At 35.7% G+C, this 23,431-nt stretch overlaps 1 protein-coding gene and 1 pseudogene across 2 annotated transcripts in view; one reads left to right on the forward strand and one right to left on the reverse strand.

The window, feature by feature from the left end:
- The window catches only part of DTWD2 (DTW domain containing 2), a 231,033-nt gene that overhangs the window by 160,049 nt on the left and 47,553 nt on the right, over positions 1–23,431 (forward strand). For both annotated transcript variants that reach the window (XM_074382340.1, XM_003920674.4), the window contains exons 5-6: positions 8,124–8,252; positions 15,474–21,691. In XM_074382340.1, the coding sequence (XP_074238441.1) occupies positions 8,124–8,252; positions 15,474–15,644 (300 nt within the window). In that variant the 3' untranslated portion in view covers positions 15,645–21,691. The remainder of the gene's footprint in view (positions 1–8,123; positions 8,253–15,473; positions 21,692–23,431) is intronic.
- LOC104651878 (gap junction alpha-4 protein-like) lies at positions 1,035–3,200 on the reverse strand (annotated as a pseudogene).

Below are 23,431 nucleotides of genomic sequence, written 5' to 3' on the forward strand. Positions count from 1 at the left end.
TGCTCTGATTGACTCCAGGGGAGTGGGATTGAGACGGGGTGGGCCGCTATTGGTTGGTGGGTTGTTGGGCGGGTTTTCCGGTGGGAGAGCCGGACAGGAGTCTTGCATCAGCTGGAGCCTTCCAGGGGAGCCGTGTGACAGAGCTAGGTTCGGAGTGCAGAGCCTGGTGCCAGGTGCAGAGGTGGGTGTGTCCAACCTCCCCAAACCGGCCTTACATTCCAACCCTTTTGTTGATATAGGGCGCCGCTCTTTTCTGGCTACTTCCTGCTGAACAGGGGCAAAGTGTGGGAGAAGGGTCAGTTGGCTGGTGCCTCGGTTGGGAGTCAGGCACAGGGGCGAAGCAGCATCTGGTTTACTGCTGCCCTGGAAATTTCCCCCATGCGGGTCTGTAAAAACCTGAGGAAAAAAAGGGGCCAACACTAACAGAAGGCAAACAACAATGATGGGGGTGACAATAGGGGTCAGCCAGGTCCACCAGTTAAAAGACGAGACTTCTTGCGGAGGTCCTCTTGGAGGCGATAAAGAGCGTTCACATTTTTTTCCCCCAAGGCCTTTTTCATTAATGTAATAGCAGCATTGCTCCTGAAGAAACAGACAGATACCTCCCGTTTCTTCTATCAGCAGATTAAGGACTCCTCGGTTCTGAAGAGTTACCTGGGCCAGTGACGTGATTTGTCGCTGGAGGGAGGCCAGGGAGGTGGCTGACTGTTCTGTGGGGTGAGGTTGGAGTTTGCTGTGGGTCCCTCTGGATCAGTTGCAAAAGGCCAGAGGGCCCCCAGTACCCTTGACCAGGAACCTCCCATGCTGACTCTTGTCTGTGCTCAGGCAAAGCCACATACTAGAGAGGAAGCCATAGTGCCTGGTGGGCACCAGGAAGGCCTCAGGTATTCAAGATCAACTTGCAATGCAGCTCTATGGCCAGCAGGCATCTGCTTCCCTGGCCCATTCATCAATGCAGAGCCTTCAAGGAGGGGGCATCCCAGGCAGCCAGACTTCTCAGGACCCCTCTGTTGGGTGACATGAGCCCCAGGCCTCTATACATACTGCTTCTTAGAAGCAGAGCTGCTGGGATGATGGGGATTTTTGGCCATTCTGAGGGGGTGGGTCCAGGAAGAGAGGGGGCCTAGAAGAAGCCAGCCTCTCCTCCATGGTCAGGTTGGCCCAGTTCTGCTCACTGGTTGAGAGCCCCTTGTAGGTGGGGATGAGGGCCCCTGGCCCATGGGGAGGTAGAAGAATACCTGGTCCGTGTAAGGGTCTGAAGAGGTGCCCTGGATTGGGGGTGCGTCTTGGCCCTGCCGTGCCTTCATCCCCCGGCTGAGGCAGCGACACAGCAGGTGCACCAACTCCAGCAGGTTAATCACCAGGGAGATGAGTCTGACCACCAGCATGAAGATGATGAACATAGTCTTCTACGTGGGGCGAGAGACAAAGCAGTCCACAAGGTAGGGGCAGGGTGCTCGCTGACACACAAACACAGGCTCCATGGTCCAGCCATACAGGCGCCACTGGCCATAGAGGAAGCCTGCCTCTAGCATGCTCTTGCAGAGCACGCTGGCCACATAGGTGCTCATCAGTGCTCCACGGATGCACAGGTGACCATCTTCTGCCACCAAGATCTTGGCTGGTTTCCTGGCGGCCTGCTGGACTCCAAGACCCCATCCAGCCCAGAGGACCGCAGGCCGCTGTTGAACTCCTCTATACTCCTGGGTCACTGGTCGATAGTACTGAGGCTCAAGGCAACTGGACTCTCTTGCCGGTGACCTGGAACCCTCAGTTGTTTCCTCCTGAAGTGGAAGCCGGGGCCTTAGACTCTGTCCTGGTGACACCACCAATTATAACTTTGTCTACCCTTCCTACCCAGTTATTGTTGCAGATTCTGGTTAAGCAGAGGCTTCAAAACCACTGAACTTGAAATTTACCATTTAGGGATGCAGGTGGAATGTCCAGGGACTATGGGTTTGGGAAAACCATACTTTAAGGTTGGTCAGCAGTCAGACAACTCTAATGTGTGTAGTGATAAGAGATTCAAGTAACATCACTTCTCCTCCTTTTCGTGCTTTTCCTTCCCAGGTAGAGCCTGTGATTCTGATGGGGCATTGCTAAGCACTTCACATATATTAGCTCCTTAAAGCACATATATCCTTTAAGAGAATTCAAAAAAACTTGTTTGAGATCATTAAACTATTTGGGGATTTCAACTCAGGTGTGTTTAACTTAAGATCTCCTGCTTATAGTTGCTATGCTTTTCTTTCTCCCAATTAATACACATTATTTTTATTCAATGTTATATAAGATACAGATGTTCTTAGTAGAATGAAACAGCATACAGTTTAACTCAGGTAGTTTCTTTTTCTGTTTTTTTTTTTTTTTTTTTTTTTTTTCTTTATTTTAGGAGCTAGGATCTTGCTGTTTCACCCAGGCTAGAGTGCAGTGGCACTATCGTAGCTTACTACAGTCTGGAGCTTCTGGGCTCACGTGATTGTCTCACCTCAGCCTCCGAATAGCTGAAACTACAGGCATGTGCCATCACACCTAGCTAATCTTTATTTTTTTGTAGAGCTGGGGGTCTCACTATATTGCACAGGTTGTTTTTGAACTCTAGACTCAAGTGATCCTCTCACTTTGGCCTCCCAAAGTGCTGGTATTAAAGCATGAGCCGTTTACCTTGGGCTCAGCTCACAGTAAATTTTAAAATAAAAATTTTATTTGGCAAGTGATGATGATGTAATTGTATAATATGTGTTGAGGTTCACACCCAGGCTAGTCTATCATTTATTTTTCAAGAGATGCTTATGAAGCCATGACAGCTTTTGAAATTGATAGAATTGCCCATGGTTAAATGAAGTTTTTTTGGTAGAATATGTTTGACTAGCAAGACATTTAAAATTGATTATTACTTAGACAACACTAGTTTTAATAAATCAGTTTCTAAAATCCTAAATTATTTTCTAATTTAAATTTTCTAATAAAGGGAATAAATTGACCCAGCATGACCTAATAAAGTGAATAAAAGTCCAATATGAAAAATGCATACATGTTAACACATTCCAGTTGGACAAATTTAATTTCAGTTGATATTATAAAAGTTAATTTCTGTAGCATTGTTCAACAGAGACTTGTCTTCATTAGCTATTATTGGAAAAAAGGAATCAGGGCAGCAGAAAGTAATGCAAAGGCTTACTTATAACCTCTAGTGACATCTTTCAGGCATTGTTTTATGGCATAATGTTTTGCTAATTTACTGAAATAATTCTGAAATTATTTATTATTTAAAACTTTAGATTACTTCTGTGAATCCACATTTTTTGAAGAATAGTTATGCCTAAGGGCAGGAAGTTGGACAGTTTTACTTCTAAAGATTGCTTCCAATCCTGTGACCTTATGAATCTATGTGTTTTTCTTCCTTCTGGATATATTTCCATACCCAGAGTTCCCAGTGACTTCAGATGGGTTACATGGAGTTTTACGGAAATTAGTAGAGATTTAAATACTGTATTAACAGTAAAACCTAGTAATTAAGATGTTTGGCTAAATAAACTCAGTTAGCAGAATTTAAATTTTGTATTATTCCTTAGAGTTACTCAAATTTGAAGTTTTTAAGTGATTAATATGTAGACCTCTCAATGACATATTTGTATTTTTTAACATTAAAGTTTTTGGATGTTGGAGGAGTAAAATGTAACTTTTAAATTTTTGTGTTAGAAGTTGTTAATGATTACTTTGTTTGATGGTGTCTCATAATTTCCATAAGAGTTCTTCATTTGTTTTTTATTCTCATTTCTCCTCTGATTGGATAATTTCAGATGTCTTATCTTTGAGCTCACTAACTTATTTATTCTGGATGAAGTCAGCTGTTAAAGTATTCCATTGAATTTTTCATTTCAGTTGTTGTATTCATTATCTGTAGGATTTCTGTTATTATTGTTTTTATTTCTTTATCAGACTTATCATTTTGTTCATAAATTGCTTTCCAAAATTTTTTAAATATTCTATTCATGTTTTCTTGTAGTCCCCTGAACTTCTTCAGGAGACTTATTCTGAATTCTTTGTCAGTTATTTTATAGATTTCCTTTCTTTTGGGTTCATTACTGGAGCTTCATTTCTTTTGTTCATTATATTTTCCTGATTATATAAAGAAGAGCTGAATTTTAAACCAAGTGTATTCTACATTTGTTTCTTTTTTGTAATTTTGGAAATATTATTTTCCATAGAAACTGTTAAAATGTGCAGATTCTAAAGCCAATCCAGAAAAAAAAATATTGCGTTGGAGAAATAGCACTATTATTACCATTTTATCTACCACTAAGGCCATTTTAAGTTTGATTTTTATCACATTTTCTGAGTTTCAACATTAATTCCTGGAATCTCTATTTTTTACAAAAACTTCTTTAGATTTCATGGTGTGGCAAAGCTGGAGCAGGACATAGATACCGATATTTGTGTGTTGCTTTTATACTTGTATAAGAGAAGAACCCTCACTCTAAACCGTTGTTTTTTAAACTAGGTTCAGCAGAACTCTAAACTTTGTGAAGGGTGCCTCAACCTTGCTTTCCAGTAGAACAGCTTTGTTTTTATTTGTTTAATATACTGGGATTTGCCTAAGAGTTTATTCTTTTAGTTATTAACCTGATGATGAAATTGGGCCCTTGAGTAAGCCTTAATAGATTCATATTCATCTCTGATATAACGAATTTTGGAAACATAAGTTACTTCATCTCTCTGTGCTTAGTTCCGTCATTTGTAAAATGGAGATAAATGAAGGTACTTATTTCATATGGCCTTTGTGAGAATTAAATACTACATGTTCATTATTTAGAATAGCATTTGGGGTTCAGTAAATGCATGAAATTTTGTAATAAATTAATACATCTTTGTTAGAACTGGCATCTATTTGATGGCACACTTAGAGTCTTACCAATCATATTGTTGACCTAATGGAGGGAATGGAAGTGGTGAAGTGGATTCAGAGATGGAAGCTAGAATAAAAAATTTAGTACCTCTCTTTCAAAGGGCAGCTTATAAGCTCAGATAAAGAATCTTGCTGTGAAAGAGTGTAGAAATGATTGATACAAAAAGGAGAGGTTTTTTTTTTTTTTTTTTCGGTGTGTGTTTTAATGTGTGTGTGTGAAGACTTTAAGATGCTACTAAAAGGAAGTTTATTTCAGCCTGTTGTAAACTAAAGTTGTTTGTATATAACTTCCGTTTTAGAAACAGTCACCTCTTCCAGATCTTGTTTCTATGATTAGTTTCACATCTTTTCCATTGGTTCTCTGAACTCATTAAAATTTGAATATCTGAATCTGTGTTCCTGCAATATTTGTAGAGAACCAACTTCCAAAAGGATTATAATTACTGAAACATTCATTGAGTCAGCATGGCTTCCAAATTTTTCATAGTAAAATTACTCTTTCAAGTTTTAGGATTGATTACTAAAAGATAGATTTTGACATCATCAGATCCAGCTATCTGATTTTGTAGTTGAGGAGGAACTGAAGGAAAAGAATGTCTTGGTTGAGATGAATTGATTAGTTATTGTGAGGTTTGAAATGATAATTATTCTTCAATAGAGATGCTTTCTGAATACCATACTTTCATCATAGGTTAATATTTCTTTTTCTTAGAATAATTTTGCCTTGTATTTTCTTAAATTTTTGTTAAGAAGACAAGGCAATTTCTTACAAATTATTGATTATGATGCCTCTGACTTCTCAAGAAGATAGAATAGAATGGTTTCTTTCTGCTCTTGCTCGTTTGCTCACTGAATCAAGTGTGTAATAAGCATAAAAGGAAGAGATGTGAGAAGATTAATAAGGTATTATCTAATATGTCTGTTAATAATATGACATATTTTAGCTATTTAGTCTTTTACTATATCTAGTTTCATTATAATTTCTGGAGAGATTCAAATTCTGAGTTTTCTTAAATTAAAACTCCTCCCTCAAATAACAAACAAAATTTGCTTCAGTAAACAAAATTACCTGTGAATTTTGCATGTTTCCCAAAGATTTTATTGTAAACAAATGTCTGTTATAAATTTCTCCAGTAAAAACTTGGAATTGAGTATTGAAAGAAGTAGTTGACTGTAGTCTATTCTAGTTCCTTTGGTGAAATATCAAAGCTGTTGGTACTTAGTCCACACCGTAAACTACTCAGAGTTATTTAATCATAGGCTAGCTTTTATCACTGTCATTGTTTATTTACCATTTTCTTCCATTTCTGTCCCCTCCCAGATATTTTTCCTATCTTTCCCATTGGTAGAAATGCACAGTAGTTTCAGAATAATCATACCTAAAACACTGTTAGTCAAATCTGCTTTAAAGGACATATTCTAAAATTGAATGCCTTCTTTTATAATGTCTACATAGCAGCAGTAGCAATTTGTTTCTCCCTTTTTCAACCCCTCTCCCTCAGGGAATAAATGATATAAGTTGTAGTGAATTGTTTGAACAAAAAGCACAGACTAAAAGAACCATATTTGTCATCATGGGGGACTGTCATGCAGAGGAGAGAGGGGACTCAGGGACAAGATACCACTGATGGGAGAGTTTTGATGGTGTAAAGAAGTGAGAGACTCACACAGCTTTGAGGAAACTAGAAAATAAATATGACCTAATTAAAGAGTTTCTGCATAACAAAATAAACTATCAACACAATAAACCGACAACCTACAGAATGAGTGAAAATATTTGGAAACTATGCATCTGACAAAGGTCTAATATCCAGAATCTATAAGAAGGTTAAACAAATTTACAAGCAAAAAACAACTCCATTAAAAAGTGGACAAAGGACATGAAAATACAGTTTTCAAAAGACGACATACATGTGGCCAATAAACAGATGAAAAAATGCTTAGTATCACTATTCATTAGAGAAACACAAATCAAAACCACAATGAGATACCTTCTCACACCAGTCAGAATGGCTATTGTTAAAAAGTCAAAAAATAATAGATGCTGGTGAGGTTGTGGAGAAAAGGGAATGTTTATACACTGCTGGTAGCAATGTAAATTAGTTCAGCCACTGTGGAAAGCAGTGTGGCGATTTCTCAAAGAACTTAAAATAGAACAACCATTTGACTCAGCAATCTCATTGGGTATATACCCAAAGGAATATAAATAATTCTGCCATAAAGACACAGGTGTACTCATATGTTCATAGTGGCACTATTCACAGTAACAAAGACATGGATTCAAGCGAAATGCCCATCAATAATAGACTGGATTTAAAAATATGGTATATATACACAATGGAATAATGTACAGCCACAAAAATAATTAGATCATGTCCTTTGGAGTAACATGAACAGAACTGGAGGCCATTATCCTAAACAAACTAACACAGCAACAGAAAACCAAATACTATGTGTTCTTATAAGTGTGAGCTAAACATTGAGTACATATGGACACAAAGAAGGGAAGAGTACATACACACTGGCAACTAGTTGAAGGTGGACTGTTGGAGGAAGGAGAGGATTGAAAACTAACTAGGTAACAAAATAATCTGTATGCCAAACTCCCAAGACACACAGTTTACTTAAAAATTAAACTACACATGCACCCCAGAACCTTAAATAAAAAATAATTAAACCATCTTTAAAAAAGAATGGAAGGGAAAACCATGCAACTAAATAAAACAACTGTGAAATAATTCTCCACAGTCATTATGTCATTTTCACTCCCACTACAAATATATGAGAGTTTCAAGCAAAAAAATAAAATATCGTTGCCATTTGGTGTTATTAATCTTTTTGATTTTAGCTACTCTAGTGAGTGTGAAATGTTACCCTAATGTGGTTTTAATTTATATTAGATCATGTTGACCACTTTTAAATGTACCTACTTGCCATTCTTTTATCTTCTTTTATGAAGTATATATTCACTCTTTACTTTGATATGTAGTAGTTTGTATATATTGTGGATGTGTCTTCCTCTGTACAGCTGTCTTCTTGCTTCTATTTAACAGTAACAACAACCAAAGGATGTTATACATAAAAGATATTGATAACATTTAGTACTTCTAAACTGCTGGCAGTTTTGGAAGGAAAGTAATCAGCATTTAAAACACAGACTTTATAATTTTAAATTTAAAACAAAAATTATATTCTATTTTGTTTTTGATTTCAGGTGCAATTAGAAACTAGCATTTCTAGTCAGTATGTAATTCGGATGCAGCCAACTAATAGATGCCTTTCTACACTGGAGTGTGCAGCTGTTGCTCTTTCCATCCTGGAGAAAAATAATTATATACAAGAGGTATGTATTTGGAAGGTTATAATTTTTGAAAGTGGAAGCTTTCTTAGATTTTACATAGAAGATTTAGACATGATTGTTAAATTTGTAACTCATGTGACAAGTAGAATCTTCTGTGATAGAAATTTATGTACTTTTATAACCTTCTTTCCCCTCTGGTGTTTTTCTGTGTTAGCTTAGCATTCCAGATTGCATTATTTAAATATTCATACTAAGCTGTGCAAACAGCATTTGTAATATGCTAAATTACATTTAAGTAGCACAACATTAAATAGTTTTTGGCTAGATTTGTCTTTTAGTGTTTTCTCTTTTCCTTTTAGTATTTTGTGTTCTCTTATGCTCAGCCTTTTCTTCTTTTTTGTTAAAAGAACATTCTATAGCAACATTTTTCTTTTTGCATTGGTGCCGTTATTATGAGTTGGTATACTAACTTTCTGTTCTTGTATTAACCTTGCTTAGAGTGTAATAATAAATTTTTCTTTCTTTTCTTTTCTTTCTTTCTTTCTTCTTTCTTTCTTTTTCTTTCTTTCTCCTTCTCTCTCTCTCTCCTTCCTTCCTTCCTTTCTACCCTCCCTCCCTCCTTCCTTCCCTCCTTCCTTCTTTCCTTCCCTCCCTCCCTCCCTCCCTCCCTCCCTTCCCTCCCTCCCTCCCTCCCTCCTTCCTTCCTTCCTTCCTTCCTTCCTTCCTTCCTTCCTTCCTTCCTTCCTTCCTTCCTTCCTTCCTTCTTTCCTCTCACTCTGTTGACCAGGCTGGAGTGCAATGGTGCAAACTCGGTTCACTATAACCTCTGCCTCCTGGGTTCAAGTGATTGTCCTGTCACAGCCACCCAAGTAGCTGGGATTACAGGCGCCTGCCACCACGCTCAGCTAATTTTTGTATTTTTAGTAGAGATGGGGTTTCACCTTGTTGGCCAGGCTAGTCTCGAACTCCTGACCTCAGGTGATCTGCCCACTTCAGCCTCCCAAAGTGTTGGGATTACAGGCGTGAGCCACCATGTCCAGCAAAAAGACATTTTTCTTGAGAAAAATAATGCCTAGAGAAGATGAGAACATTATAACCTGCAATTATTTTATTTAATTTGTATGACAACATGTTGATTTTATGTATAATTAATAATCACCAGCAAAGAATAATGTTTCACTTTGCTTACTAACATCTCAGTCTTTTGGAACATATAAGAAACTTTGCATTTGTAACAAAAGAAAAAAAAATAGTGAAAAAACCCTAAGTTGTTAGTTTTTTTTAATTATTGAAAAATTTTGATAAATAAAACTCAAGAAGAAAATCAGAGGATAACAAGCACAACTAAATGGGATTAATGACACCCCCTTCAAAACACAGCATAAACACATGCATGCACACACATACGTGCACACACACGTGTGAGGAACTCTTTCCTGCCCTCTTTCTTTCTCATTATACATTGTGGTTACAGGTATGAGTATGCCTTAAACATGAAGGAAATTTCAGTAATGGATATAAGCTCAATTCAGCGTAAATGTGATAGTTACCAAGATATTAATCCTAAAGAGAACAAAAATATCTCAAAAGCAAGGAGTGTTAAAGAATGTTAGAAGCAAGCATTAAATTGCTTTTTTCCTCTCCTCTACCCTAAGCTGTGGAAAATGTCCCTTTCTTTTGAAAGAAGTAGGCTTTTCTATGTAGCCTCTGTGTGTGTGTGTGTGTGTGTGTGTGTGTGTGAGAGAGAGAGAGAGAGAGAGAGAGAGAGAGAGAGAGAGAAAGAGAGAGAGAGAGAGAAGACTTTGTTTTGGGTCTAGGCAATTTCACTTTCTCTGTTCTTTGAAAAAATATTTGTGAAAGACCCTAGATTGTTACTTTAAATGAGCAAGGAGTATTCTCAGACACTTTTCCATCTTTTCTAACCTTGTCATCTACTCCGATGTCCCTAGCCATGAACACAGTACTTTACATACCCCATACTTGTCTTTCTGTTTCGTTTATTTACCATCATCTCTGTATTAAGCAAATATATATACATACACAATCTTTATACGTGTCTTAATAGAATGATGTAACTCAGTGCTGTTTTTTAAACTTGCTCTGTCTACAGTCTCTGTATCTTCTTTTTTGTTGATGTCAAACTCTAGGATCAAACGATATCAGACCAAAGACCCATTGAAAGTTCAAATTTTGAGGGAAGAATATATTCCTTAGCTAATAGATTTAAAGCTTGCGTTTCTCTCCTTTTGGGTTCCAGAAAGTATTCTCTATGGACCTGTATCTCTTCTCCCCACAACTGGAATTGGATCTTTACTGCAATCCAAAACGGAACCTTTAATGTTAGTAATGGTGTAGTTATGGTAATAGTAGTCGTAGAATAATAGAGTTAAGGATAGGGTTTCTGCTACTACTATTACTATTACTACTGCTACTACTACTACTACCACTATTACTACAACTACTACTTATTCTGCTAGTGCTCCCTTCTCTCCATTTTTATATACTACTACTACTACTACTAATTCTGCTAGTATTCCCTTCTCTTCAGTTTTATATTGTTTTGGTGTTAATTAATATAACATCTACTTGTAAAAAAAGATAAATTTAAAAATCAATGTACCATTATTTTAGGATCCTATTAGCTAAGAATGTTTCAGGCTTTATTTTACAAATATGTGAGACTCTACAGGGTATTAGAATGAATTTTTTCCAAGTTGACTGATAAGGAACTTTTTGAAATAATGTGTAACATATATTTAGGACAACTTTCTTAATGTTGTTTTAGGGCTTCTTCTCTATCAGCATTTTTTAAATTCTTTCATTACTTTTATTGTTTTATATAACCCAAGGCATTGATGACATAAAGCCACAGGCTGACTTGAGTCTCTCTAGATTGTGCTTTGTGATGTGATATCTTAAAAAAACAAAACCAAAAAAGGAATCCTTACTGTGACCACTTGAGACTTGTAAAATACTTCCTGAGTATAATGTCTAACAAAAGGCAAAGTTTAAGACAACAGAAAGGTGACAAGACCCTTTATCTCTTCAGCTTTTGTTTTTGTTGTCTGTGGATAAAATTAATCATAAAGTCCTAAGGTAATGGTGAGCTCTTTGAGCCCTCATTCTGTTTGCTTTGATGGCCAGGCATAAGACTACAGTGGCCAGGAGGTCAAACCTATGATTTGGGAGGTACTGATAACATAGTGGGAGCATGAGCAGAAGAAATACCTAATGAAACATCTCAAGTTGCTTATTATTACAGATGGCAAAAATTGCCTCCAGCCACAATTTGTAGTAAAAGCTGTTTTCTTTGTGGGGAAACCCCACCCCACATCCAGCCTTTTCAAATCTAGTTACAAGAAAAAAATTAGCCTCTAGTTACGATAATAAATTAGCATCTTTGTGAAATGCAATTTCATTGTGCCCCGAACATAGGAGTTTTCTTTCCTTCCTGGGGAGGAAAACGATGACATATACTTTTTTCCAATAACCTTTTATCAGGGGCATTCTAATAAAACCTTAAGATGATGGGGAAGAATAGTAAATTTTCTTTTTCCTTTTTCTTTCTTTTTTCTCCTCGCATCGCTTTGCTTTGCTTCTCTCTCTCTTTTTTCTTTTTCTTTTTCTTTTCTGACAGAGTCTTGCTCTGTCACCCAGGCTGGAGTGCAGTGGCCTGATCTTGGTTCACTGCAACTTCTGCTTCCCAGGTTTAAGCCATCATCCCACCTCAGCCTCCCAAGTAGCTGGGAACTACAGGTGGCTGCCACCATGCCCAGCTAATATTTGCATTTTTTATAGATATGGGGGAGTGGGGGGAATCTTATGTTGTCCAGACTGGTCTTGAACTCCTAGGTTTGAGTGATCCATCCACCTTGGCCTGCCAAAATGTTGGAATTACAGGCTTGAGCCTCCAGGGCCGCCAGAGAAGAGAAATTTTCACTTGGCTCCATTCTATAGAGGCAGGGCTCCTCAAAATAAAGAACTTGGTAGAGAATAACTTTGTTAGCCTGTTGTCTCATCCTCATCCTTATTCTAGAGCAGTTTTTCAAGCACCTGAAAGCATGGCTACATGAAAGTAGCAACATGGCTTTGAATTACAACTTAATTATCATCAGTTTTTGCAAGTGGGCAGACCACATAATTTCTTCGTACTTGTTTTCTTGTACGAAAACCAAGAACTGAGATAATATATTTCATAGGATTTCAAGAACTGAGATAATAATGAGTAATTGCCACAGTTGTCAACACAGACACTCAAGAAGAGTTAATCCTTTTGCCCTTTCTTTTTTCTCTGATTTTTGCCTGTAAATTGTCAAAACAAAGTCTGAACTAAAAGATGGTGGCTTTCATTAACTCTTGTAGTATTTGTCAGGACTTTTTATACCTTGGAAGCCTTTAGCCTGGGGATGTTTTTTTTTTTTTATTACAGAACCTTCTCTACTTGTGAAGGTTATCATAGGAACTTTTGAAGATCGATGTGGCAAAGCCTCCTGCTGTAGCCTCAGTGCCTTGGCTCTACCCAATGCCAATGATTGGTAGTAATGGTTTCTTAAAAACTGTCACTTTTCACATGTGGCAAAAATGATTTACTAGAATAGGCTACAACTTTAAAACATTAAAGTTGAAATGATGTAAGATGACAAAGTTTATGTGTCTCTCATGCTTTGTTCAGTGAGATTACCCTGAGGACCTCTGCTCATTGCAGTCACTCAGGCACCCAGCCTGATGGAGGAACTATCTAGATAATTCATTCCACTTTCATCAAGGAAAGGGCAAGGAAGGTGATGAATCCTACACCACTTTTAATGCTTCTGCCTTAAGGTGACAAGTATTACTTGTACTCACATTTCATTAACCAAAGTGAGTTATATGGCTGTGCCCAACTTTAAAAAGGGATGGAAAATGCAGTCTGATTATGTACCAAGAAGGAGGTCTGGCATATTTGTGAACAGCTGTGGGGAGTGCCAACAGAGATGGAGTAGGGATCTAACCCAGATCTGCCTGTTTCCAAAATTCATTCTCTTCGTTACCTCAGAAAATTGATAGAATCTTATCTTCAGAATGTAAAAGTTGAAATCTTTTAACCGTAGGAATATTAGTTTTCATCTGTAGGCAGGAATCTAATAAATATCATAAAATATCCATAGAATCATCAGTTTTCTTGGTCTGTATGTGGTCCTAGGTATGTTTCCTAGGTACAGTGTTTCAGAATACTATCAGTCCATTGTACCCACTCTGTAAAGTACATAAAGTCATATATAGTTATTTTAGCATTTCCTCTCTTGTTTTCATCATTAAAATAAATGATGAGAACATACCTAAGGAGTTTTCTACAATAATACTGTGCGGAGCCTTTCTAAGATGTTTACCTTTTTTCTTTCTTTCTTTTTATCCCCCCGCCTTTTTTTTCTAAAGAAAGTTTCATTCTGTCACCAAGGATAGAGTGCAATGTCATGATCATGGCTCACTGCCACCTTGACCTCCCAGGCTCAAGTGATCCTCCTGCGTCAGCCTCCTGAGTAGTTGGGACCACAGGTTCACACCACTATGTCTGTCTAATTTTTTCTCTCTCTATATATATATTTTTACAAGATAACGGGTCTTGCCATGTTGCCTAGGCTGGTCTCAAACTCCTGGGCTCAAGCAATCCTCCTGCATCAGCCTCCCAAAATGCTGGGATTACAGATGTGAGGGTGTATATTACAGTAAGGAATTATATTTGGCTGCATGTAAGAGAGCCCTTACTGCAGTGGTTACTTCACATGGAGTTTTGTGTTTCTCCTGTGTATCAGAAGTGCTGAGGTGGGCAGTCCTGACTGGGAATGCAGCTTGCAAAAGACTTCAGGGACAAGTATTCTTTTCTTTCTGTCCATCATCTTATGTATTTGGCTTTAATTTTCATGTTTCTTGCCTAGTAGTCACATGATGCTTGTCCTGCCTTCAACAACCATTTTCTAGGCAGGAAGAAAGGGCAAAAGCCTATGCCGCCGAAGTTTGCCCCCTTTAAAGAGTATCTCTAGAAGCCCCATCCGAAGACTTCTATTTACATCTTCTTGGATAGGTTGGGTCATTAGTCAATGTAATATTAGTAGCTGGACACATTGCTACCTTGAGGTTAATTTGAATTCTTTTAATAAGGGAGAAAATAATGAATATGAAGAAGCAACTGCTAGTGACTATCACTATCTTTAAGAGTTCCTTGTAAATTGAAGCTATTAAGTCCTCTTCTACCACTTATGTTGTGCATCAGCCTTCCAAAATGCTGGGATTTACAGACCTTATTGTAGTTGGGAATTATATTTGGCTGCATGTAAGAGAACCGTCACTGCAGTGGTTACTTCACATGGGGTTTTCTATGTGGGTTAATAAATTTTCACATAGACATTGTGATTTTTTGTGGTTAAATCTATCCGTTTTTTTCTTTGTTTCTTTGGTGCTTTATTAACGATCTGTTTAATTAAGGTTTTTCTTTTTCTTTTCGGCTATTATTTTTGAAAACATCTACCCAGGGATCTCAGGTCCAAGGAAAGAATCTCATCTAAAATATGTTTAAAACACTGGCATAAATAACTGTTGTTATTTATTTTTTAAATTTTTTATTTGAGTAACTTTAGGTAGAGAATATACTCCAGTTGTATTGCAACTGCCACTATTCTTGACTGGCTTATAAAGATCCACCCAGTTTACTTGTTTATGGCTGGCCTAAAGGTATTTGAGTTTAGACAGGTTCAGTTATTATTTAAATGGTTACAAACGCACCAAAACCTGAGTGTCTAAGTTGTATGTGGTCCATGCGACTAATATGAGAGAAACAGCAAACCGTTTACCCATTGCTGCCATCATCTAATTGTTATCAGGTGTCAGTAAGCTTGCATTAATTTGTGAGAGAAACTGAATTGACTGTTATGATGTACTTATCTTTGCATCTAAATGTCTCAGTCTGCTTGTTACAGATTCAATTATAATGGCAACAATTTTTCCTGGTGTTTGAATAAGTTAATGTATAAAACTAATATCAGACTTTATTACCTATGTGGAAAATCAGTATTTGTATCTTTTTACTAAAATTCCTTAGTGTGGTATTAAGGTGTGAATTTTAAAGACATTATTTAGCTAGAAATAATTATATATTTATTAGAGTGTCTATTGTTTCTCGTAGTTAAAAGCCCATCATAAGAAACATATTTCTGAATGAAAAATATAGATAGAATATCATGATTTGTCACAGATACTTTTTTAGTGTCTTTTTTTTTTTCTTAACAGACTTTGCTTCGCCCTCTACAAGCTTTATGCTCTTTCCAGCTTCAGCATGGTGCCCAAATTCGCCTCAGCAAGGAACACCTTCTGAAAAATGGATTATATCCTAAACCAATGCCAAAGAACAAACGCAAACTCAGGAAAATGGAACTGTTAATGAATAGTGTTAAAATTTAGTACAGTTGTTCATTTGGTGCTAGCTTACCTGTCTTCATCTAGCAATACCAAGTTAAGTTTTCATATAGTGTAGGTCTGTAGGTTTTTTTACTTGGTAGAGAAGAATGAGAATTGCATACTAATCTTGCCCAGAAGAAGGAAGTAAACCAGATATTCATAAAAACAAACACACAAAAATTCAGTGGCTTACCGAAAAGCTAGATTTCACACTGTACTTGTTTTTTAAACTGTACCTTTAATACATGTTTTCAAACCCGAATTTGAAATGTGATTTGTTGTTGAGCTGGGTTAGAAGTTCTTGCTTGTAAAATAGAAGGAAATTGTTGTGTTGGATTGGAACAGTACTGTTTCCATTAATGTTTATAAATAATTAGGTGTAGACCAATAGTATATCTATATCAATTTGCAGTCCTAGCATTATAGTTTGAAATAAGTAGCAAAGGAAAATTACAATAATGAAGTAATTTATTATTTTGTGAAATAGTATAAAGGAATAAGGAAACTTTAAGTATTGTTTAGAGGCTAAATTTAAACTCTGCTAATATGATTTAAGTGTTCTGTTAATTGCCCTGATTTTTAGGGAGGTACATGTAATTTTGAAATAGCAAACATTTCATTTGCAATCACTCTGGATAAATTATTTTTTCACTGTTCATTGAACAGGCTTATTGACTATAGTAAACTTATTTTATTGACTTTTTCATATGGAAAATAATAACTGGAATGTGATAAAGCTTATTTTCAGAACGTATTTCTCTAAGTAGGGCTATTTAAAATAACCTTTTTAATGAGAACAAACTTTCAATTTGAGAGAACAAATTCCTCCTGCTCTTTGGGAAAATGTTTACTGAGATTTTGTATAGAATAAGAGACATATATGTAACATATATTTATGTTCAGTATATATTCAGCATAAGTCTGCTGCAATTATGTACACATCTTGGCAATAATAGGGGATTTTGTTTAGTCTTTGTTTATGACTTCTAGAGTTTCCTGTATCTAGTGTTAAGTTGTAAGGAAAAGCTAAACATGCGATTTCAAGGTAAGCTTGATAACTATGGAACATGAGCATACACCAATGATTATTTCTCACAGTCTTCATGCTCATTTGCTTATTATTTACTTGGATTAGACTCATTAAAACCTATAATGCTAGTCACAATTAGAATGCTGATATTTGGGGAAACTATGCAGAAAATATTTTAAAATGTTGAAAGTTAGAGTACTACTTTTGTTGTTGATTTATTTCTGGATTTAAAAACAATTAGGGCTGGCCCAGTAGCTCAGACCTGTAATCCCAGCACTTTGGGAGGCTGAGATGTGAGAATTGCTTGAGCCCAGGAGTTTGAGACCAGGCTAGGCAATATGGTAAAATCCTGTCTCTACACAAATTTTATATATATATATAAATAATTAGCCAGACATGGAGCTATGCTCTTGTAGTCTCAGCTTCTTGGAAGGCTGAGGTGGGAGGATCACTTGAACCCCGAAGGTCGAGGCTACAAGAGTTATGTTCATTCCACTGCACTGCAGCCTTGCTACAGAGTGAGACCTGTCTCAAAAAATAAACAAACAAAACTAGCTCATTGACAATGTAAAACACCTAATATCAAATGATTATTTGGTTTACTAGAAAAGAAACAGCATATAATAATAATGTATAATAGTTTCTTAACAAGTAGGGCTAAAATCATTTTATAGTAATTTTTCACATTGATATTAAACTTCATGAGTTTCCTTTAGTCATTGTTGTGTTTTAAAAAGAAAACTCCCCCCTCCTCTAAAATCCCATTTTGTAACTCAAAATTTAACTTCGTTATTAAGAGGAATTTCTACTTTTATCTTTAAATAAAACATTTTAGAGTATTTTTGAAGCCTTAAAAAGATTTAAATTTACTGTTTTTGGAAATATATAAAATTTCCTATTAGGTATGTATAGTTTTCCAAATAATTCTACTGAACTCACTTCACTTGCTTTTTAGTTATTTTTTCCTGACCCCTTAACACGTTGAGTCCGTTTAATCATCTGTGCTATAAAATGCTTCTCTAGTCACCTGTTTTCTTTAAACAGTTTTAAGTAAGTTTTAAAAGCCATTATTTTAATTACTAAAAGTATTCAAAGTGTAGTATTATGTGAGCATTTTAACTGAAAATTTAATCAGGCTTTTAAAAAATTACTTTTTTATTGTATTAGTTGGCTATTAAATTCAGATTCTTTATGTTTGCTTGATTTTCCTGGAAGTTCCAGGTTTTATAAATTTGTAGCTGATAGTAGGCTTAACTTGTGTACCCCAACTGTACTTTGATATGGTGTAGATGTTTTTGTGAGTTATTTGAACCATGTAACTCAGAGATTAGTATTTCCTTATATTTAAAGTGACTCACTTTTAATGAGGCCATTTATACTATTTTGAAAATCACTGTGTGTAATGAGAGATATTGTTTCTCACACATATGAGTATAAAAGGTTGAGAACTATATTATACAAAGTAAGTCACAGTTCGTGACAACTTTCTACAGGTTGGATTACAAGACTTCTTTTGTGGAATAGGAGAATTATATTGGGAATAATTATTTTCTCTAATTTTAAGACTCCAGAGATACTTTTCTTAGCCATGACCAGTAATATTTTTCAAAGACTTTGGAAAGAATAAGCTCCTCACTATACCACCAGTTAGTGATTTATTTTTTTTTACTTTTTATTTATTTTTATTTATTTTTATTTTTTTAAAGAGACAAGTTCTCCTTCTGTCACCCAGTTTGGAGTACAGTGGTGTAATCATAGCTCACTGCAGCCTCATACTCCTAGGCTCAAGTGTTTCTCCCGCCTAAGTCTCCCAAGTAGCTAGAACCTCAGCCCCATGTCACCACACTCAGCTAATTTTTAATTTTAATTTAATTTTTGTGAAGATAGGGGGGTCTCTCTGTGTTGTTTAGGCTGGTCCTGAACTCTTGGCCTCAAGCGATCCTTCTACCTTGGCCTCTCAGTTAGTAAATTATATAGAAAAGCACTTCTGTATAATTTATTCAGTTTCTTCATCACATATTTTCAACTGTTGCCCTAAATAGGTTTAAAAATGTGATCATGCTATAAGAAAATCCTTTCCATTGAATTTCAGGGATGCTGAATTTCAGGGAGCTAAATTATTGACCTTTATATGTAATTGTTGTTGGTACAAAAGTAAATTTTATTGATGCTACAAGTGAAAAATTAGGCCTGACTTGGTAAACTCAAAAGTTTTGCATAACTATATTTTACTATGTAGACGTATTTCTTTAAAATAGGGATGGACATTTTTATGAATAAATAATATTGTATTATAGATATAATGAAACTTTGCATTTAATTGTGCCTCATAAGTAGGCTTTTTCTAGAATGAATCACTATCTCTGAAATTGTCCAATCTAAATTTTTATTGGCTACATTAAATTAAAGCATATTCTCTCTCTTTTCACACCTTTTCCCTCCTTCCAAGGCTCTTCCTCTTTCTCTTTCATCACTTCCATTGTCCTCCTTCCTTTTCTACTATTCTTATCAGATATTTTAAAGGTTATTATTTATACAAATACTCACATATCCTTGCATAAGCATTTTTTAAAAACAAAAGATACTGTAGTGGTTTTAACAGTTTACAATTTTATATTTAAAAATTATTTAGGAAATATGGAAATCCATGACTTTTTACACCATGCTGATTACTTGGCTCCTGTCTTAGTTCATTCCAGCTGCTATCTCAGAATACCAGACACTAGATAGCTTATAAACAACAGATATTTATTTCTCATAAGTCTGGAAGCTGGGAAATACAGTATCAAGGTACCCAGCAGACTTGGTGTCTGGTGAGGGCCCACTCTCTGGTTCATAGATGGTGCATTCTAGCTGTATCTTCACGTAGTGGAAGAGTTGAGCTAGCTCTCTGGGGCCATTGGGACCTAATCATCCCCCAAAGCTTCCGCTTCCTGATACTATACTGTGGGAATTAGGGTTTCAAGATGTGAGTTTTGTGGGGACACACATATTCAGACCATAGCAACTCCTGTACTCTATTAAAAAGCTCTATTAAAAATGTTCTTATATTAGAGAAATAAGTAATTGTCTTTCAAATTTTAAGAATTATACACTTGAACTAACAATGTAAGAATTATTTTTGAAAGAAACTTTAAGGTTTTTTAAAAAAAAATTTGGGTAAGAAACTATTCTATATGACTTACTATTAATTGTTACCCTTAGAAGTATACTAAAGAATTAAAATATTTTAAAAAGTGCACCTACCTTAGGATTATTTTTATCACAGAGTACTCCTTACTGATTTTGCATACAAATACCGTTTACTCATTTCTCCCTCCAAATATGTTATTTGCAAGGGGAAAATTTTCTGATTTTTTTGTATACAAATGTAATTTTATGGAAAATTGTTGCTAGGAAAGCAGGCAATGATTTACAATATGATCATTAGATTTTGCAAACTTACTGTGTAGTATTTTAGCTTTATTAAATACTTTAATTTCTAAACTTGCTTCTTAGTAAAATCCATGAAGAAGGATGTTTAAATGTATGTCATTTCAAGTCTAAAATGTAAAACTTCCCTTTTTTTCCATTTCTAGAATTGTCGGTAGTTATTTAAATGAAACCAATGTTTTAGCATCATATTTTAATACTTACTTTTTTGGTAACTCTCTGAACTCTTGCAAATTCAAATTCTAAGTGGCAATTTATGACAGATAGTTTCATCCAAGGCATGTATGTTCTCCTATAAAAGAAAAAAATTCACTTAGTGAGTAAGGTGAAAGTAAAGATTAGTAGATAAAATGGGTATCTTTAAGGTAAAATATGTCGTTAACAAAGTGACTAATTCTTTAATTTGTAAAGTGTTTAGTAAGTTAAAATAGGAAAAGTGAATTATAGTGTCATTTCTTGGCTTTTCACTTGTGCTAATTGATTTCATTTCTTTAAAAAGTATTGGTCATCATTTAGTTTAGTTCATTAATATCTTTGTTGATGGGATATAGTAATAGTTTACTTAGGACTAAACAGCTGCTATTTCTAATATCTAATAGTCAATAAATTCCTAATATAATGCTAAACCTCATTGTCATTTAAAAATAGTTAAATCACTAATAATCATGGTTATTTTGTTATATACTCTTACTATTGTTGATAACAAGTTATTTGAATTGTTTTTAAAAATGTAATTGCCATAGTTTTTCATTGATGATTCTCATTAATTTTATCATTAAAATATAATAAACATTTAATTTGAAATATATGAATTATATCTAGTATTTAGCAGCAAAGAGGAGAGTCTGTTAATATCTCTCCCCATGCATGTACCATTAGTTTGGAAAATGAATATATTATGTTAGTAGTGAAATAAGGTTGGATTTCCATAAAATGTCAGGTTTTAGTTTATGTTAGCATTTTCTGTAACTTCTGTCTTTTATGTTTAGTAGATAGATTTTAGTTTATTTAATTAGTGATTCTCAGTAATTAGTCCAATAAGCCATTCATTTATTCAATAGATGTTTTAATTAGCATTTAATAAGTGCCAGGCACTGTTTTAAATGCTAGAGAATACAGTGATGGAGAAGACAGAATTTCTGTGTTAAAAAATTGAAGTTCTGATGGTTGATCATAATAAAATAATTTCAGTTATTGAGAACTGATATGAAAGTGGTTCTGTAGTAGAGAGCATAATGAAACTTTAGTCACAGTAGTTGGGAAAAGCCTTGCTGGAAGAGGTGACTTTTTAGAGAAATAATAGATCAAAGGAATCAATCATCAATACTGTAATATCTACTTTATTGTGATGGTCTGGAACTGAATCCACAATATCTCCAAGGTATGCCTGTATTATAAGCTAAGTTTGAAATAAGTGATCTGCTATGGTTTGAATGTCCCCTCATGGGGGAATTGGTGCCATTATGAAAGAGTGAGTTTGTTCCCTGTTAGACTCCTGATGTTTTGCCTTCCATCATGGGATAATTCAGCAAGAAGGCTCTTACCAGATGCCAGCTCCTCAGTCTTGGACTTCCCAGCCTCCTGAACGGTGAGGAAAATAAATTTCTGTGCTTTATCAACAGTCTATGGTATTCTGTTACAGCAGCACAAAGTAGACTAAGATATGATCTATGCTTTGGTCTTATCTTTGAGTTTAGTCTGGGAAACAGAATGCATATGTATGTTATGGTAAAGGGATTTATTGTAGGTATTAGACCTTACACAATTATGAGTGAACTAGGAAAGTGAAGGTCCAAAAGGGGGAATTAGAGGATCAGAAAAGAAGTCACTACTCAGTCCTTCTGAAGCAGTGGCATAGGTAAGCAAGTGAGATCTTAAATTTCTGAGAAGTCAAGCACTTTTGGCCACCAAAGTGGGAATGTGAGGTGATGTTGCCTCAGAATAGCTGACGTCTCTGTGGGTTTTGGTTAGGGTGTCTGCCAGTGGGCCTTGTGCTGATGTTGGTCAGGTGGACTAGCAGGCGGGAAAAAGAGGAGAGTCAGGACAAGCTGGAAACTTCTGGGCTGGTTTTCATTTGTCTAACACCTTACCTGGCCTTCAGAGAATAATGGCTGTTTCTTTACTTCCACTTTCCAAATCTCAAGCAATTTCCTCTTCAAGCCAACCCTTACTGGAATGCATACAAGAAATAGAATTCTGGAAAATAGAGTTCCCAGTTTAACCATGTTGTGACAATACAGTGACCACACACAGTTCACCTTTTGCTTGGCCTTCCCACACACTCCTTTAAACTATACTTCCAAATAAGGAAAAAGCAAAATAATGCTTCCACTTACCATGATGTAGGTATCTATGGAACAACAGAAAACATGCTGATTTCTCCCTGGGAAAGGATATACAAGAGGAAGAAAGAAATGGCATCCAGATAGAAAGGAAGAAGTCAAATTATCCTTGCAGATGATATGACTTATATTTGGAGAAAACTAGACTCCACAAAAAGACTATTAGTACTGATCAACAAATTCAGTCAAGTTGCAGGATATAAAATCAACATACAAAAATCAGTAGCATTTTTATACGCCAACTGCAAACAATCTAAAAAACATATCAAGAAAGTAATCCCATTTACAAGAGCTACAAATAAAATTAAATACTCGAGAATTAACCAAAGAAGTGAAAGATTTCTATAATGAAACTGTAAGACATTGGTGAGGGAGGTTGAAGAGTACACAATGAAATGGCAAAATATTCCGTGTTTAAGGATTGGATGAGTCAATACTGTTAAAATGCCAATACTACTCAAAGCTGTCTCTGGATTCAATGCCATTGCTATCCTAATACTAATGACATTCTTCATGGAAACAAAAAAATTATCTAAAATCCATATGGAACCATGGAAGACCCCAAATAGTCAAATAAATTGTGAGCAGAAAAAAAACAAAGCTAGAGGCAGCACACCACCAGAGTTCAAAATATACTTTAAGTCTATACTAAACAAATCAGCATGATACTGACATGAAAACAGGCACATAGACCAATGGAACCTAACAGAGAATACACAAGTCCGTGCATTTACTGCCAACTCACTGTGAATGAAGGCACCAAGAACATAAATTAGAGAAAGGACAGTCTCTTCACTTAATGGTGCTAGGAAAACTGAATATATGCCAGAGAATGAAACTAGACTCCTGTCTCTCACCACATATAAAAATCAAATCAAAATGGATTAAAACTTAATGCTAAGACCTGACATTATGAATGTTTTGTTTTTGTAGAAACAACATAGCAAGAGTTTGAGACAAGCATTGCTATGTTGTCAGGGCTTGTT

This window comes from Saimiri boliviensis, chromosome 1 (assembly GCF_048565385.1).
Source record: "Saimiri boliviensis isolate mSaiBol1 chromosome 1, mSaiBol1.pri, whole genome shotgun sequence".
Taxonomy (NCBI): domain Eukaryota; kingdom Metazoa; phylum Chordata; class Mammalia; order Primates; family Cebidae; genus Saimiri; species Saimiri boliviensis.